We start from the raw sequence: 18,206 nt of genomic DNA on the forward strand, positions 1-18,206 counted from the left end.
AACCATTATCATTAATTATCTTAAGTTTCATCTCTGACTGGATGCCAGTGGTGCTTCACCTGCTCTGGATCAGTACTGCAGCACATATTAGAGTAATTAACAAGCTGGATTTGCACATGTTAAATATAATCTGGAAACCTGTCAGTTTGATCCCATTCAGTAAAACACCTCTGGAAAAACAAACGGATTCAATTTTTCATCTTCCACTGAGAATTGTAAAGCTTAGTCCTGATTTTCTCAGGCTTTTTGAAACAGGTGTGATGGCTTTTGTACTATACCATACTAATATACTATGCTACTGTGATATTAGCTACTTAATTAATGTGAATACCTCTTTTCTTCATAACAGAGCCTCAAGGAGCTGAAAACTAATTAAACATATTGTGAGAAATCCTGTCTACTGGTACAGTGGAATATAGAGACTGTATGAATACTGTAGCCCATACAGTGTTCACTGAAGGTTAAAGTTGAAACTTCTCCTACTAGCACTATACTATTTTTAAAATTAGAAAATGAATTTAGAAAACAAAAATAATTTAATGATTTTGTAGAAAGCATTTAGCATGTTTCTTATGTAGCCTACACATTTTTACTTTGTTGTCATGTAGATGTTTACATGCAAAATGTCGACAAAAAGTCCATGGGATTATGTGTACAACACAAAAACAACGCTTTATTCAGTTCCTCTTTAATTTATTGTTATCAAACATTCATAAAAGCCTTGCAGATACATGTGGGAGTCAACTTCCTGCTTCGCTGCAGTTGTTCGAGCTTTTCAGACTTTATGCATATACAAAAAATGCACTATATATCAAGTTGGCAAACACAAAATAAAATTTAACAGAAAGGTGAAAAAACTCATAAGGTTATTAAAATATTTAATTACAAAAGCTAAACTAAAATTAATTATCATCCCGTGCACACAAAGACACACAAAAAAGAAATGAGAAGTATATAAGCTCAATACCTACAGTAATCATCTCTAACTTTCTGTTTGTTTTTCTGCTTTCTTTGTCTCTGATAATCTGACTCAAACAACATTTCTGTTCTTGAATCTGAGTTTTGTCAGTCACTTGACTCCTCTTTTCCTCCCAGGCTGTGCCATAACCCATGCAGACATTCATGAAACATTAATAACGTATGTCAACCAAGTCAGCACAAAAAAATACTGAATCTACACAAAATAGAAGAAAGTGGATTTTGTGTTAAGATTTCTTTTGCCTTGGGCATCTTGGGGCAATTCTTATTCTAACCTAGTACCAAGCGCCACTGCAGAGCTTTTACCTCAGTGACCTCCACCAGAAAAACAGACAAGGCTTCCCCTAACTCTGCTTCCTCCACAGTGGACATGTTGGTTCAGAGGTTCCTCAAAGTCCCCTTTCTCTTGTCTAACACTGTCCTAGACTGAGCCAGCAGTTCTCCCCCACACTTTAGCCTGTACCAAGATGAGGACCTGCCTTGCTCTTGAGTGTATTTACTGGATGTACAGCATGTCTGGCAGTTTAGTAAAACTGAAAAATTGTGTTATATACAGACTTTCTGCAGTGTTCACCAATGTAAAATTATTTTACATGTTCATAGTGGTCAAAGAGTGACAGAAACAACAAACTACATGGGTTTATTGAAATTTTATTAGGATATTGTCAGTTCTTCCCAGCATAATATACTGTAAGTGGTATTACAACGAATCAGTTAATATAACAATATATAAATTACTGAACAGGCGTACAGGGCACAGGTCTCGGGGCCCTAGAGGTCAGGGGCCCCCTGGGCCAGAGTGTCTGCGTGGGCTCAGATAAAAGTTGGAAGTCATGGCTAAGGGTTTTAGCAGTGACATGAATTTCAAGCAGAAGCCAAGAAGTTCTCATTAACTTTAAGCACTAGTAAGGCAAGAATAGTTCACCATCAGTCGAGAATCTGGCCCAGAGGCAAATATACAGCATGTCAGAGCAAATGGCAGCAGTGATGAAGAAGTAGGGTCAGCACTAACATCATCTCTTATATATAAATATAAGTAAATTAATATAGCACAAAAACACAGAACATCTAAAAAAAACTGAAGCAGCCGCGTCTGTCAAAACTTTTGGCCATAACTATATAAACAGATGATCAATCCTTAACCAGAGAGAGAAATAATGACCAGGCAAAGACTTATAAAGATTTTTGTTTTGCATAAAGAAAAAAAAAAATCAGGTTGTTTTGAAACCTTGTTTTAATCTCATTGAAGACTATGTTGTAAACTGGGATTTAATTGTATAGAAATGTAACACCATTTATGATTTATACTACTTATAATTGTTTCTGTTCATCAGAGTATTTTGAAAGTCTACACCGGAAAATGTCAACGAAGAAGAAACAAGCCACCACAGAAGAAGGTTTAATTCGATTGGACAACACCGGCGTATCATTTTTTCTGATTGGCTAGAATTGCTGCGACTTAAATTGATCACTATTTATACCCTCGATTAATGAAATGTCGACGTGATGAAAACTAATTATTTAATCATACAACTATAAAATTCACGACTACACAAACTGTTGAGTGAAGATATTTTAAAACTATCCTACGTTGTGTTTGCGCCGAGTAACCAACAACCAATCGGAAGCCGCGCTGCTGCGTGTCGCTAGGCAGATTATGTTAATATATGCAATACAGCCATCTCTGCAGCTACCATTCTGAGGTAAGAACGGCTTGTACGTTTTCCATAAAATGTAAGAAAAACCAGGATTACTTCACGACCAGTTCTGTAGCTCGACTGTTCGGTATAGTTTCTGTTCATATAAATTAAATACGCCCGTTGTTTTAGCGCATTAGTATGGATAGAAAATCTATTTTTTTCGAGGGCTCTCTTCGGATGTGGTTGTTGTTGTTAGTCCCACCCAAAATGGAGTCTGTCCTTCCTTGTTCACGGTAGACTTGAAGGGCTGGACTCAACTAGAATGGGAGGACGGGTGGATCTACCCAAATAATTCAGGCCTTTACCGCCTTGAAACCCACTTTTGTTCAAAAGCGCACACATATAGTCCACGTCCCGGAGCCTGACAAGTCATGTTTGTCTCCAAGGTCGGCCTTACATCGCGACTGTGTGGTCGTAACGCTAATTTGACGGTGCGGAAAATGCCCGAGTTTCTACAGCGCTGGTGTTCGTGGTATGGTCCGGTTGGGACCGAGAACCTGCGGGGTTAAAATGGGGGGGAATTGAATTGAATAATGATCGAACCATCCGTGTTTGTCAGTGAGTGCACGCTGTCGTGATTTTCCACCGGGGCTCCTGTGCCGACGTGCGGTCCCGTTCAGTCGCCGTTAACCCTGGCGGCCTCGGGAGCAAACGATGCCCGCGTTTTTGCTCGTACCCCCGCTGAGGCTGCTGTGTGGCCGCTCTGAACGCAGGCGGACACGCTGCTTTATTTTGGCGTGAAGCCCCTGACAGCCGAGAGAAACCGGCTCTGCACACTCAGAAACAGCCCTCTCCCTCTCTCTCTCCCTCTCTCAAATGTCACGCTGCTCCGAGATGTCTGCTGCAGTGTCTCAGTACTGCAGCTCAACATTTTCACTGCACACACGCTCAGTTTATATTATAACCATTAAAATGTGAAATAGGAAAAGAGCCACCATCCATTCCCAGAGATGATTGTACACCTACACATGCACCTGTGCAGAGAATCTCCTAATGTCACATGTAAACAACAATGAAAATCCAAGTCCAATAATGTGTTTTATAATAAGCCATTGTCACTTTGTTTCATTATTATTATTATTATTATTATTATTAATCACATCACCCAAATCTTCTTCTTCGTGCATTACAGGCATCCCTGGTTGTCTCAGGAGTGAAGTGTTGGGTGACGTGGTTGGCCACAGGCCTGCCAATGTGCTGCTATGGAGACCAAGCAGGAACCCTCTGATGTGTGGAGTCAGACTGATAACAGTGATTCAGGCAACACCACACAGGTCTGCTGCCCCCGCTGAATGGTCATAGTAGAATCACGATTGATGTTGATGCATCATTTCATACATGATGCAACAAATTCTTACCTGAGTCCACTGATGCAATTTGCTGCTGAATTCCAAAAGTCATCATCTACTGTAGTTTTGGTTAATAGACTAGAGTGGGATTCTCAAAGTAGTGGATCCTCTATGCTCCTCACCATTATGTGTTTATCCGTCACATTTTTATCATCCCCCTAATTCCATCAGCGAGTCATACAGAACCATATTCAAGAAGAATAAAACAGTACTGCACATTAGTTTTGTTGAAGTTAATGAAGAATAAATATGGGGTGACCTGCAGTTAAGTGAGTGTAATAATGGCACAGGTTGTTTATTGCTTTATGCTCTGTGTGAATGTAGGTGCATTTTGAAGGCGGCACAGTGGCCCAGATAGTGTACAGTGGAGATCAGGCGGACCGGGGACAGCAGCAGGTGGTTTATACAGCAGATGGGAACTCCTATACCTCAGTCGAGTCTGCAGAGCACACACTGGTCTACATACACCCTGCCGATGGCACTCAGGTAAGAAAGGAGTCTTATTTGGAGCTTATATTTTAGATGTATGTCTATACTTAAGCTACCATTTTATGCATTAGATCAGCATCAAACCTTGCATCAGTTTCTCTCATCTTTGTTGAAGTTGTTGTTTTTATTGTATTACATTTATTTCTTTCAGACTGTATTTGCTGATCAGCCACAAGTGGCTTACATTCAGCAGGATGGTACAACTCAACAGGTGAGCGTGTCACATGATGTCATTTCATTACCGAGCCACATTGTTTTTACAAAACTAAAGAGCAACTGAATCTGATTTGTAGGTCACAGTTTTGCTGCCCGGTGGACAGAACATGAATGCTGCCAATCTGCATGTTCTCAGTAATGTAGCAGAGGCACCACAAGCAATCCTGGAGCCAGTGTCCCAGGTGAGGACATCGTTTATGTGCAGCATTTGTCCACTCTCCCTTTTCCTCCTCTTCAGTGTTTAATAGGGAAATATAAGCAAACTTAATAATTTATAAAAGCAGCATGTACAGTGAGTGTATTTACACAATGATAGAAGTTTTCAAAGGTATAATGGTAATGATAGTAAGATTGAGTGAGTATTAATTCTATTACATGTTAAAAAACACAGGAACAACTGTCAGTGTCTAATTCGCTCACCTCCATGGCGGACATCACGGACGCTCCCAACAGCCCCCTTGGAGCCACAGACTCCACAGACGATTCTGATGAAGAAGAGGAAGAAGACTCTGAGATGGATGACTGGGAGCCTCGTCAGCCTCAAGCATTCAATCCTCACAGTCTCTGTGAGTGATGTTCTCCAACACTCATGACAATAACATGACTGTTCTGTCCAGACTCTCCTCCTGTATAGCATACAGCTCTAAAATAACCACAAAAGCAGTTTTGTGGTAATTTGGATGAAAAGCTGCGCATTGTTAGTGTATCGTAGATTCTCCTGGTTTATTCTTCATGGGTTATACAAGTTTAGCAAATAACCTACATTATATTCTAAATATATTGTTGTCATAATGTCTTTCTCATTTTCTTTCTGTGGGCCTTCAGGGTGTGAGGAGTGTAATAATGCCAACCCCTCCGTGTGTCTCAAACATGGCCCTCTGCACCCTATCCCCAATAGACCAGTGATGTCAAAGGCACGGGCCAGTCTGCCTCTTGTCCTCTACATTGATCGCTTCCTGGGTGGGGTGTTCTCCAAGAGACGCATCCCAAAACGCACACAGTTTGGCCCTGTGGAGGCACCCCTGGTTTCTCAGAGTGAACTGCAAGATCATTACATTCATCTAAAAGTAAGTTTGGCATATTTAACCACTGCAGACTTCAAAACTATCTTTATCTTACCTATCATTTTGGTAAAGGTTTGAAATAAAGTAATCAGAGAAATTATTGCTTCAAACCACCAGGGGCAACAAGGGCAACATTTGTTTTATGGTGTCCTAACAAAAAACAAATGGGAAAGTGTAAGGGAGTTAAGAACTGTCGAAAACTGTCAGCATGTGAAATCTTAGGTTGCACTCATAACTGGTCTGTTTGCTTCCTGCCTTAGCTGTGCATGCTGGATGCAGAGAAAGATGGAGATAAGTCCAATGACGCGTGGTTGGACCTTTCTGACGAGGACAGCTGTAACTGGATGATGTTTGTGAGACCTGCTCAGAACCACCTGGAGCAGAACCTGGTGGCCTATCAGTATGGCTCAGAGATATTTTACACAACCATCAAGAACATCCAACCCAAACAAGAGCTCAAGGTCAGAGTGCTGTGTAAGCAATTTGCTTAATTTTCCTGCTTTATATGCTATATAGGTGTTTTATCCCATCACTACTGTAACATTATCAGTAGGCAGCGGTCAGGCCCAAATATGTACTGAATACTGCAATTTAAGAAAAATATATTTCCATCCACAGGTGTGGTATGCTGCGTCATATGCAGAGTTTGTAAATCAAAAGATCCACGATGTTACGGAAGAAGAGAGAAAAGGTGAGTTTCTGCACTCAGTGTAATATCAGCATCATGTCAAAGCCCTGAAGAGATCTGTCCCATTGCAACAGTACTCAGTGTTCTACCTGCTGCTCACTTTCTGTTTTTGCTTCAGTGCTGCGGGAGCAAGAGAAGAACTGGCCTTGTTATGAGTGTAACCGCCGTTTTGTGAGCTCTGAACAACTGCAGCAACATCTGAACATGCATGATGACAAGTTAAACTCTGTTTCCCGGTAAAATCTCATCTTTCATGGCATCATTTTAGATTTTCTCTTCCATTTCTACCACAATATGACCTGTTTCACCTGTTCACGGTTTGTTACTCTCTCAGGTCCAGAGGCCGTGGTCGAGGAAGAGGCAGAAAGAGATTTGGGACAGGAAGAAGACCCGGGCGTCCACCAAAATTTATACGTTTGGATCCACCAGTAGACATGAGTGGGGACAAGACAACAGTGAGGGACAATTTAATCCTTGTTTTAGAAACAGATCTACAGTTTTTTTTAGATGCAGCTACAAACATTGTGAACATTGCTCCATTTTAATTTTATATTTTCAATCACTTTTTTAAATCAGGAGATGCTTGAACTGACAGAGAAGCAGCTGTTGGAGGAGAGAGTAGAAGGAGCTCAGAATGGGTTGAAGGTAGTAGAGATGGAGCCAGAGGCAGAAACGGGGACGGAGGCAGAGGGTCAGCTTACACCTACTACAGGGGAGCCAGTGGCAGAGTCTATCACCCCTCCCTCCAGCACAGACTTGTCTGTTCCATTGAAGGAGGATCCGGCACAGAGCAACCAGTCAGACGCTCACCTTACTTCCCAGGACATGCGTCGTGCCAAGAGGATACGGGTAAGATGGACAACTCTCTGTGTTCACTGAAATGGAACAGTGTTTTAGATTTATTTATGCTTTACAGCCATGTGTCTCTCTTCCTCAATGCGTGCTTCCCTCAAAGGTGGATGTGCAGGTATGTGTGAGCTGGTGGATGGTAGAAAAACAGGTTCAAACAACCTTTTTTGTCATTTTACATGGTGTCCACGTTTGTGTTGTGTTTTTAGGACACATCCCCTCCTGCACACTCATCTATCAGCTTCTTCTTTTCTTAGCAGGTATAAGTCGGAAAACACTGATCTGTTTTTCTGTTCATCTCTTCTGTCTTTTCCATCTCAGAATGCAGCCCTGCAGCATCTTTTTATCAGAAAGAGTTTCCGTCCTTTTAAATGCACCCACTGTGGCAAGGCCTTCCGGGACAAAGAAAAGCTGGATCAACATCTGCGGGTCCACGGCCGGGATGCCTACACATTTTCCTGCCACATTTGCAGCAAGAGCTTCATGAGTGACTCGGCCCTGGAGGACCATATCTTGGTGCACACAGAGAATCGCTCTTACTCTTGTCTTTTATGTTCAGAAGCCTTTGAAAGGTTGGACTTGCTTAAAGATCACGTAGGAGTGCATGCTGTGGATGGCTTCTTTACCTGTCCCTCCTGCAAGAAGACGTTTACTGACTTCATCCAGGTTAGTAAGAATCATGTCTTAAAGCTAAGCATGTTTTGTCATGACAGGAGGTAAATTGTCTCCTACCTGGAACAGAATCTGACAGTGTACCCAGTTGCACATTTCCTGTGTATATATTTATCCTCCTGTAGTCATGTAGCCAAAAACAATTGGGGTAGTAAACAGCATATGGAAGAGTTCTTCAAATCACAGCGAGGCCAAAACGCCCTTCTGTTCTAGAAAACTGCAGCCACAGATCATAGAACTTAAAAGTAGTAAATTAACACATTTGCTCAGATGTCAGACTACAAAACGTTGTCTTCCCTAGATGAAGAAGCATATCCGCTGCTTCCATTCAGAGAAGATCTTCCAGTGCTCAGACTGTGATAAGGCCTTCTGCCGACCGGACAAGCTGCGTTTGCACAAGTTACGCCATTCTGACCGCAAGGATTTCCTGTGCTCAACATGTGGCAAACAATTCAAGGTGAGATGAACTGAGTGAAGATCGTTGTTGGTGTTTTGGTTTATCGGTTTGGGAGTTCTTATGTGACAGTTCTTTTCCTGTGATGTTAAGAGAAAAGATAAGCTGCGGGAACACATGCAGCGAATGCACAATCCGGATAGAGAGGCCAAGAAGGCTGACCGGATCCAGCGCTCCAAAACCCTCAAACTGAAGGTGCCCACCACTGACTTCGAGAGCTTCATGTTCAAATGCAGAGTGTGTATGATGGGATTCAGACGCAGAGGAATGCTGGTGAGCAGCAACTCACAGAAACTTAATATGTTTTGATATTGAACTCCACTGTACTTACTTTTTATTTTTCTGGTTACAGGTTAATCATTTGTCTAAGCGTCATCCAGAGATGCGTATTGATGATGTCCCTGAGCTAACGCTGCCAATTATCAAGCCCAATAGGGATTACTTCTGCCAGTACTGTGACAAGGTTTGTTTTTCCCCATCTTGAGTCTGATCAAAACAGACCGGCTCTTAGCATTAATGAATCCCACTAATGAGCTATTCTCTGTTCAGGTGTACAAAAGTGCCAGCAAGAGAAAAGCCCATATACTGAAGAACCATCCTGGTGCAGAGTTGCCTCCCAGCATTCGTAAGTTGCGCCCGGCAGCTCCTGGTGAACCAGACCCCATGTTGAGTACACACACACAGCTGACTGGCACGATTGCCACTGCGCCAGTCTGCTGCCCACACTGTGCCAAACAGTACAGCAGCAAGGTCAGTATAAGTTTTATCATTTGAAAATATTCACTGGAAATTTGTGTTATACTGTGCCTTGGATAGTGGCACGCCTATCTGATAACTTACTTTGTGCTTGTGTCACAGACTAAGATGGTTCAGCACATTAGGAAGAAGCATCCAGAGTTCGCCCAGCTCGCCAACACCATCCAGGCTCCTTTAACAGCAGCTGTCATCAGTAGCACTCCTGCAGTCATCAATGCAGATGGTACCCCAGCTGAGGCTGTAGTGGTGAGAAAGACAATTCCCACCATGATAACTAGATTTACATAACAAAGAGGGTTACCTAATTCAAATCAGATATTAAAACAGTATGGTTTACTATCTCCACAGACCACAGATCTACTGACACAGGCCATGACAGAGCTTTCTCAAACATTGACCACAGACTACCGAACGGCACAGGGAGACTACCAGAGGATCCAGTACATCCCCGTCTCTCAGGCAGCAGCCAACCTGTCTCAGGCGCAGCACATACAGCTACAGGTGGTGCAGGTGGCTCCGGTAAGATCTAGGATCTAAACTAGGACATAGAAGTGTTTTTTACAATCACAGTTATAGACTTTCACACACTTTGTTTATTAGTCTGTTAGTCGAAAACAAGTTGTAGGTGTGGGTAGAATTAAGACATTTTCTCTGTGTTTCACAGGCGTCATCCCCACATTCCCAGCACCCGACAGTAGATGTGAGCCAGCTGCATGACCCTCACGGCTACAGCCAGCACTCCATCCAGATACAACACATCCAGGTCACCGAGCCCTCAAGTACAGGACAGGGTGCCACCCAGGTAAATCCTCTTTGCATTGACTCCTGTGAAGTCATTTTACGGACCTGTTACCAGTTCTTTCAGCCTGTCCTTATTATCAGTTATGGTACTTATTGAACTTTTTGTATCCTCTGTCGAAACATTTTGGTTTAAATATTAATTATTTTTTGAATGTTAAAATACTGATTTAGATTTTATAAGTATTATGTGTCAAGGATTGACACCAGAATATTCTCCATCCTTTAGGTTACTGGTCAGCCTTTAAGCCCTACCTCCCAGCAGACTAGTCAGGAGCTGAGCCCTGCCCAGCTAACCCCCGTGACCTTATCTCAGAGCCACACTCTGCAGACCAGCAGCACCCAGCAGCAGGGGGCTGTGCAGCATGCTTATCTACCTGGGAACTGGAACTACAGAGGTTACCGTGAGTCCTATGCATGTCTCCAGACTGTTCTGGTTCTATGCTGTTAATTTCCTCAAGGCTTAATATGTTAACATCTTACTTAAATCTTACAGCATCTGAGATCCAGATGATGGCTCTACCTCACGCACAGTATGTTATAGCTGAGACCAGCACACCTGTATCTGGAGTGAACAACAACCAGGTCAAAACGGTGAGTAGATCATAATGTCCAGGGTATTTTGTCTGTGTTTGTATGATAATCTAAACTGTTATATAACCCTAATGCTCGTAGCTCCTTGTCAAACATGGTGGATCATGGTATAAACTTGGCTCATCCCTGTCCCACAGACACACTACGTTATCTCAGAGGGTCAGACCGAGCAGGAGACGAAACCTGTTCCTCAGACCACGACCCAGACCCACACTGAACATCTGGAGCAGCAACCAGCCAATCAGCAAGCCACCACACAATACATCATCACCACAACCACCAATGGAAGCGGCACTAGTGAAGTTCATATCACAAAACCTTGAACTGTTCAGCGCAGAACCACAGACTGATCCTGCATGTAGACCCCAGTGAACTCATTCACAGATGGTGAAGAGCTATAACGGGGACGAGGAGATGACCAGCACAGTTTTATGTGTCGGTGTCTGTAAGTTAGTAGAAAGAAAAGCCTTGAACACAACACATAAACCAAGCAGGACACGTGAACGGATGCACATCATTGAAAAATGTACAGTTTTTCAGAAACATTTCCAGTAGAACTGATAAAACTGTAAAGACCATGATATCAAATTCAGGGCAACTGTGCAAGTTTGTGAGGATGGAAAATTAAATTAAACATAATTTTATGTTCTGAAAAAAAGAAGGAAAGGTTTTGATGCTCAGTCTCTTTGCAGATTTTGGTTTCCCGTTTTAGATATTTCTAAAGAATATTCTTGAAGTACTGTGTAGTATTTGTAAATGAAAATCTGGCAAGAAAATGCTAATGGAAAAATCTGGGAAGATACTGTACAAAAAAATCTTGCATTATGTTTTTGTGCATCTTCTGTAGTATGTTGCCATATTGTCATGTGACCTTTCTCTATTAATTTCATCTTTGAAATGTCTCAGACAGCTGTTTTATTTCATGCTGGATTGTATTGAGTTATTTTTCATTGTCACTGTCTCAACTACAACACAACAATATGTTTTTTATAGTAAAATTTGGAAACAACACACTCGGTCCCACTCTTCCAGCACTCTGAATGCTACAATGCTTTCAGTGGTCATGCACAGTTCTTATGGACACAATTAATCCCAAATGTTAGAACCATTTAGTTTTTGACATATCTAAAATCAGACTGTTTCACCTTTGATGTCGTTACACCTGTAACCACACTCCACAGTGATGTACTATATAACGCTGCAGCAGGGTGTGAAGCCACTGGAGAAGTTGAGTTTTTTTTAAAAAGGAAAATGTGCATTATTTAGTTTCTTTATATATAAGGTTACTTTTGAAACCAGAACAACACAACAACCAGCAAATACACAGGTCTTTAGATTCTTGAATCCAAATACACTCCACGTCTTCCCCAGCGAAGCACACTTTTGAAGGGAAACATCAGTTTCCAGCTGAACAGCTTAGGAACTCAACAGGGTGAATGCTAATCTACAGAAATTGTGCAAATACTTAATTTGAGGTTGGTACTATTTTAGGGTAGAAACTAGTAACTAGTTTCAAGGTAAAGTGATGAAGAACAGTGTTGAGTTGACTTGTTGCTTGTTGCTCTAAGAAGCAGATCATGTCGAACATCTTTGTTAAGAACAATCGGTTGCTCATTATGACGCCACGAGAGTGCACTGAAATAAGGCTGTTTTAAAATGCTGTTAATGCCCCCATTATTTATATTGCTCTATGACAGCAGACTTGTACAATGTTAAATATAAAAGGACTATTCTAAGATCGTGTACAGCATTTCACATTATTGTTGCTGTTAATTTTGTCCTTTGCTCCATGTGTTGAGAAATTAAATGGTTTTATATGTGTACACTGTATTTTTGGCTCCACTTTATCATGATTGTCATGAGTGAAATGATTTCACAGTGTCTTTACGTTGACAGAGATTTTTTTGATGTGGATGTAATTAGTGTCCCAGCTGCTAGATGGCAGCGTGGCCTCAGAAAAAACAAACTAATTCTACAGCGTCCTTATACATTTAAATAGAAACTGTGTTAACCTTTATTAAATGCAAGTATTAATGAGTAGAAACAAACTTTATTCCTTTTACAAACCTCTATCATGAATACATTTAAAGTTAATCAGGTGACATGTTTACATTAAGTCACCTATTAATGGTTTATTGTCTGAGTGAGACGGTGATTCAGATGATAAAAATGAGGAGTTGTTGGCTCCTAGTGTAGCTGGGTGGAGCAAGGTTTGTCCTTCAAACAATTGTGATTGGTATGTTAACACATGGCTACGTGGAAGGAATGTGGTAAAAGGAAAAAGCCATAACCTTTATAAAACAAATATTCCAGCAAAACCAGAACAACACGCTTGTCACGTCGAACTAATGACATATTTAGTGAGTGTATCTGTGTTGTTCAACAAATTGATCTGCTGCCGTGTGAGCTGACATGTCATGCCTCAGCTGACAGTCGCCTACCTTAAAGGTCAGGGTGGTACAGGTCAGGGGAAAAGAGAAGGCTGGGACTGTGCCTGTAAATGGATGGAGGAGGTAAAAGAGGACAAGGAGGGGGAACCTGCCGACAGAAGTCAGGAACCACAGCGGTAGGTCGACCTGTGTGTCAGTCAACAACTGGTTTGAATAAGTGAATCGTCCAACTTGAATTTCTCTGTTGAGATTGTTAAAACTTTTTTACTGCTCCATCCATGTCTGCCAACATGTCTGATGACTGCTGTCAACTGCTTTTTATTACAATTACAGTTCATTTCATGACATTTCTCTCCATTCATCACCTCACAGTGTCCTTTTCTCTATCGTTCTATCGTTTCTGCAGTTCAAATCAAACAGCAGATGATGTTCGGCCTCAACAAACTACTTGGCCCCAGTTTCTGAAGACTCTGCGACCTTGGAAAAGCTGGTACAGTTTTGCTCCAGTGAGTGTGCTGTGGTCAATCTGCCACGTGGATGTGCTGCTGCACCCTTCTCTCTTTGCGGAGGACGTGTGCGGGAGGCTCTTGTTGGTATGTTTGCTGTGGGTGGTTGTGGGAGGCTGTGTCCATGCCCTGAAGTGCTGCCTGCGGCCAGGACAGAACCAGGTCAGTGCAGCCGCATGAAGCGGATATCACTTGACCCTGTGTGTGTGTTTAAATGTGATATGTTTATTCAGTGACTTTGCTTCAATTCAAGGCAGAGCCTCCACAGAGGATACAGCAGGAAGTTGTTGCTGAAAACAGGAATAACCTGTATTTATGGTGAGACATGGTTATTTTTATCATTACAACTTGTCTGTTTGATATTTCTTTTGCAGTTGTACACTTCTCAAAATGATGCAAATATAAGAACCAAAATAAAAATAAAAACACACTGAGGCTTGCTTATTTCTGAAGGGGGTCCCGGTCAGGGGGCCCAGGCCACCTTGTTCCTCTGGCCCTTGCCTTGGCCGACGGCCTGCTTCTGTGTGTGCTCCAGGAGCCCCTGCCAGACCCCAGTGCACCCCACATTCAGACTCTCCTCTCGAGGCTGGAGGTAAGGTGGAGAAAAGGAAGCAAATTGCTCTCTTTCTCACATTCACAGTAGCCTCCAGCTATTTCCCCTCATCTCCTGTGCTTTTAGTCGCTCTTTGCATGTAGATCAGTGTAAAGTCTTTGTTGGTAATATTACAGAGATCAGACCAGGCACTCAGACATTCTAGCCTCCAGGCAACACACACCTTCCCTGAGATGCTGTTGTCTGCACTCTGAATTAACTAGACTGGAGGAATTGTAATATTTTAACTCCCTCTGTCTTTAAGTCGGGAGCCATGTGTTGAGTGAATTGCCAAGAAATGTCTCCCACCGGTTACTTCCACCAGTAGCACCATACACTATATGTCAGGACACATATCTCAAAAACTAGTTGCCAAAATCTAATTACTGTGAACTGAATGTGCAAAATCGTGCTGACGTGCTCGACCTTTCCTTTCATGGCCAAACTTCTTTTTTTATTTAGTTTTTTCTGGTGCAAGTTCACGTATTTTCGAGTTTCATTTATTTTTAGGCTGTTAATAAATGAACTGATCATATTGTGTCGCACAGACACATGATGCATACATTTTTAGAAACAATCCCACAGAGCTAAATTGAGCCCTCTTTTTACTGTAGTCAGTGTCTAACACACTTGAAAAAGCTGATGCTGGATCAGAAATGACACAGAAGGGGGTGGACCAGGACTCGATACTGACAGATAAAGTGACGCTCATCCACACCTACCTTCAGCAGAGGTGAGTTTTGACATAATGTACACACTGCACCACCTGCTTTCTTGGAAACGGACTCCAGTTCGATTAAAATCACACACTCCTGTCCGATAGGATCAGGTCACTGCGTACTCTCATCCAGGTGCAGAAGGATTTCGAGGCCAGTGTGAAGGACATACTACGGGGCCTAGATGGCCTCTGGGCTCAGCTGGAGGAGCTGCATACTGGGGTCACGTTAACCAAAGAGGGGAACCAGGGCCACAGAGACCTGGCCTTGGTCTTGACAGATGCAGAGGTAAGAAGGTTTGAAGGTCTGTTATTTAGTTCTGTGGTAAGAATAGATTTAGTTTGCTTGTTTCAAAGGAAAGTTTGTTTTTCTTTATTGCTGATTACTTTTACATTTAACATTTTAGCATTGTTTAAAATGCTTTTCTGTGTTTGGCAAAGACTTTGTTCAGGGTCTTGGGTCACTACAAGAACAAGCTTCAGTCCTGCCAGGATAATCTGAGGGACAGCACACAACTTTTGCAGGTACGTTTTCCTTAAGCTGTAAAAACCCAGTGCAGATATTTCCTGCGACCTTCATGCAGGAATCCCATCTGCCTTGTTTCACAGGACTTAATCTGGAGTCACACTCACATAAGCAACAGTGTGAGCAGCAGCGGTGAGTCAGTTTGGCCAGAGCTGTTGCTTCAGTCCAACATTGAGCAGGTACGCTAAATGCTCCTGTTAGACAAACAGCTGAATGTTGTTCATTGGTTTAGAAACCCACCAGGAATAAAAACTGTCTCTCTCCCTGCAGTTTGACAATGTGCAGGAGAGTTTCCTCTCCCTGGAACAACAGACCTGTACATTTCGTGCTCACCTGGAGGGACTGGGGAATCAGGAGGGACAGACAGGGCCCCGAGCTTATAGTAACAGGTCCCATTCATGCTCAGTCTCTCCACAAACTGCCTCACAACTCCATGAAAGCACAAGTGTTGTGCCACCGGTGCCCTGTAACTCAACGTCTACGTCCACGTGCTCCTCCTCAGTGGATGCAGACACGGACACAGAAGCAGAGACTCCTCTGTCACTTTGTGAACGGTCTGCTCTGCAGTTCTCCTCCACTATCGGACGCCTGCGTAAATCAGGGAGAAGGAAGTGAGATTTCACATTGTTCGTTTGGGAACATATGTTCAAATGTTGATCATTTGCTGGTTGCTACAAAACTGTGTATTTATTGTTTACTTTTAATTTGCAGTGCGTCACAATTGAAATTGTTGTTTTTAATAAAATCCTTTCATAATAAGTTCCTTTCATTTGTCATTTTACACACTAGGGGGCACACTATCACCAGTTAATACAGACTGCAGACATACGATCAAATCACAATCATACCTCAGTTCCACTGAGATCTATCTGACCATCCCTTAAAACCTTTTTGCTTCTATTAGCTTTATAAGAAGAACGTGTTGTTCAGACTCGTCAGACATATCGTCACAAACGTGTTTCTGTAAGATCAGAAATTGGCCACATGTTTCAGGTAACTACAGGTGCGTTTTTTATTATTGTTCTACTCTCTTTGATCATTTAGTTACCACACTTTTAACCAGTGATGTTAAATAAAAATAGGAATTGCATTCTGGGAGGAATATGTTGCAGGCCACACTAATAACTCCCCAAACTATTTTTCGTTCTGTCTTCCTCTATCACACTGAGTGACTGTGACGACTTGAGCCCTTCAAAGCACAGATTTCAGGTTGAGGGCAGATGGGAGCAGTGGAGGTCAAAGCCGGAAGCATTTTTGTTATTACTAAAACTGGAGCAGCCCCTTAACCTTTTTGAAAGACCCGAATGTCTTTGATCCAAATTCAATTACCCTGAACCTCGACACTGAAGGCACAGTTTTCTGATCCAGATTCCTTTACAGCTCCGAACAAACAGGATTTCTGATCAGATGTACTTAATTCATGACTGACATTAAAGTCTCATCACTGGGAGTCTGTACAGTACGCGTGATGTGGATGTCTTTTGCATGTGGACTTGTCTACCATCTGCCACATCCTGCATCTGTCTGATTCCCTCACACTGGTTCAGTGATTGGGAAAGGTGGGGCCGACCCCTGGGGGATCTGGGATGAAAGGAATGTGAGCTGAACCCTGCAGGATCTGAGCTGTCACAACACCAAAGACGGAAACACATCATGTCAGGGTGGACAGAGGGATCTGAAGACAGTGGGCGGAGAAATCGTGTGCATTTGGTTATTTGAAGTTAGTGACAAGAGCTCTGAATAAAGTAGAATCTGTTATGACATGCCACTTGAATATGCAACATTTTCCAGGAATCAATCACAAATACTCAGAGCAGATCAGGCTTGGAAGCTTGCTTAAAATAACAATTACCACATTTACTTTGAGGTCCAAGATTCAAAAGACAACAAACGTTTGGAATTGATTTATTAAGTACTTTAATAAACGAATATGAGGGGGAGGCGATTTTATTAGATGTGAATGAGAAACAGTGCTTCAAATACAAAACAAGCCCTGCTCTCCGAGCCAGTGGGAACATCGCAGTGCTGTCCAGATGAGCTGATGGTTTGCTTTGTTTGTGTGTAATGTCATGGCCTGCAGAGGTATGGCGTCTATCTGCTCGCTAAGAATAAAAGAGGGAGCAAATGAAATTATTATTTTGTTCAGTTACACTAAAAATCTGACGACCAGCTTCCTCACGAAGCCGCTCGAGTTGTGCATGAGAGGCTGTTTCAAAGCCGACTGAAGTGTGTGTTGTTTCAGAGAATACAGTTCATGGCAGAGGTCAATCCCTCGCCTCGTCCTGACAATTACTCAAGCTCAGGTTTCACTGGGATACACATAGCACACATTTGTGCCGATCCCGCCTCTGATGGCGCTGCAGGACACCACTCAGTAGTCGAGAAGGCTGCTATCTGATATAAACAAAGTAGATAAATAAACTGTTTAAATTCCACTTCCTCTTCAGATTTAAAATCTGTTTTCCACTGAGACTGATGTGTCAGACAAAACTCACAAGGCCTGTGTGCAAGATTTTATTCAGCAAAGCAGTGCTTACTTTATCAGCGAGTGAGATGGTTGTCTTAAGACAACTTTTCCTTCCCTAAACATGTTTGTGCCAAAACCAAACAAACATCTTTGCTGGCAAGTGTCGAATCGACATTATAGTCCACAGAAAACCTTCAAACGGCCAGAGGCTTGATGTGTATTTTCTTTTTTAGCTGAGCCGTTAGTCAAATTTAAAGCTTTGTAGAAAGAGAAAAACCCCGCTGCTGAATCACAAACCACATGCATGGCTGCTATTAAAGGGCTGGACACAGATAACGGAGGGCCACGCCACTTCTAACCAGAGGTTGTTGGAAATGGAACGGACAGCTGCACGTTGAGACAA

At 42.4% G+C, this 18,206-nt stretch overlaps 2 protein-coding genes across 3 annotated transcripts; both read left to right on the forward strand.

Moving 5' to 3' along the window:
- Positions 1-1,359: 1,359 nt before the first annotated feature.
- Positions 1,360-12,430, forward strand: prdm10 (PR domain containing 10). 2 transcript variants are annotated; one of them, XM_026375709.1, is made up of 23 exons: positions 1,360-2,681; positions 3,811-3,952; positions 4,352-4,513; positions 4,668-4,727; positions 4,810-4,914; positions 5,124-5,298; positions 5,558-5,799; positions 6,057-6,257; positions 6,415-6,487; positions 6,603-6,720; positions 6,819-6,939; positions 7,061-7,333; positions 7,655-7,999; positions 8,307-8,462; positions 8,553-8,732; positions 8,812-8,922; positions 9,009-9,209; positions 9,318-9,461; positions 9,564-9,734; positions 9,880-10,017; positions 10,243-10,417; positions 10,510-10,607; positions 10,745-10,930. In XM_026375709.1, the coding sequence occupies exons 2-23, from the start codon at positions 3,881-3,883 to the stop codon at positions 10,928-10,930; spliced, it is 3,507 nt and encodes a 1,168-aa protein (XP_026231494.1). In that variant the 5' UTR covers positions 1,360-2,681; positions 3,811-3,880. The 2 variants fall into 2 exon arrangements, with proteins under 2 accessions (XP_026231494.1, XP_026231501.1); XM_026375716.2 differs by lacking the exon at positions 1,360-2,681 and having other exon boundaries at positions 3,881-3,952; positions 10,745-12,430.
- A 506-nt stretch (positions 12,431-12,936) lies between these two features.
- si:ch211-151h10.2 (uncharacterized protein LOC567699 homolog) lies at positions 12,937-16,078 on the forward strand. Its single transcript, XM_026365316.1, has 9 exons — positions 12,937-13,173; positions 13,404-13,665; positions 13,757-13,821; positions 13,957-14,095; positions 14,710-14,828; positions 14,919-15,099; positions 15,252-15,335; positions 15,420-15,515; positions 15,607-16,078. Exons 1-9 carry the CDS (start codon positions 13,025-13,027, stop codon positions 15,949-15,951), a joined length of 1,440 nt encoding a protein of 479 aa, XP_026221101.1. The 5' UTR covers positions 12,937-13,024; the 3' UTR covers positions 15,952-16,078.
- The last annotated feature ends 2,128 nt before the right edge of the window (positions 16,079-18,206 follow it).

Source organism: Anabas testudineus, chromosome 13 (genome assembly GCF_900324465.2).
Source record: "Anabas testudineus chromosome 13, fAnaTes1.2, whole genome shotgun sequence".
NCBI lineage: Eukaryota > Metazoa > Chordata > Actinopteri > Anabantiformes > Anabantidae > Anabas > Anabas testudineus.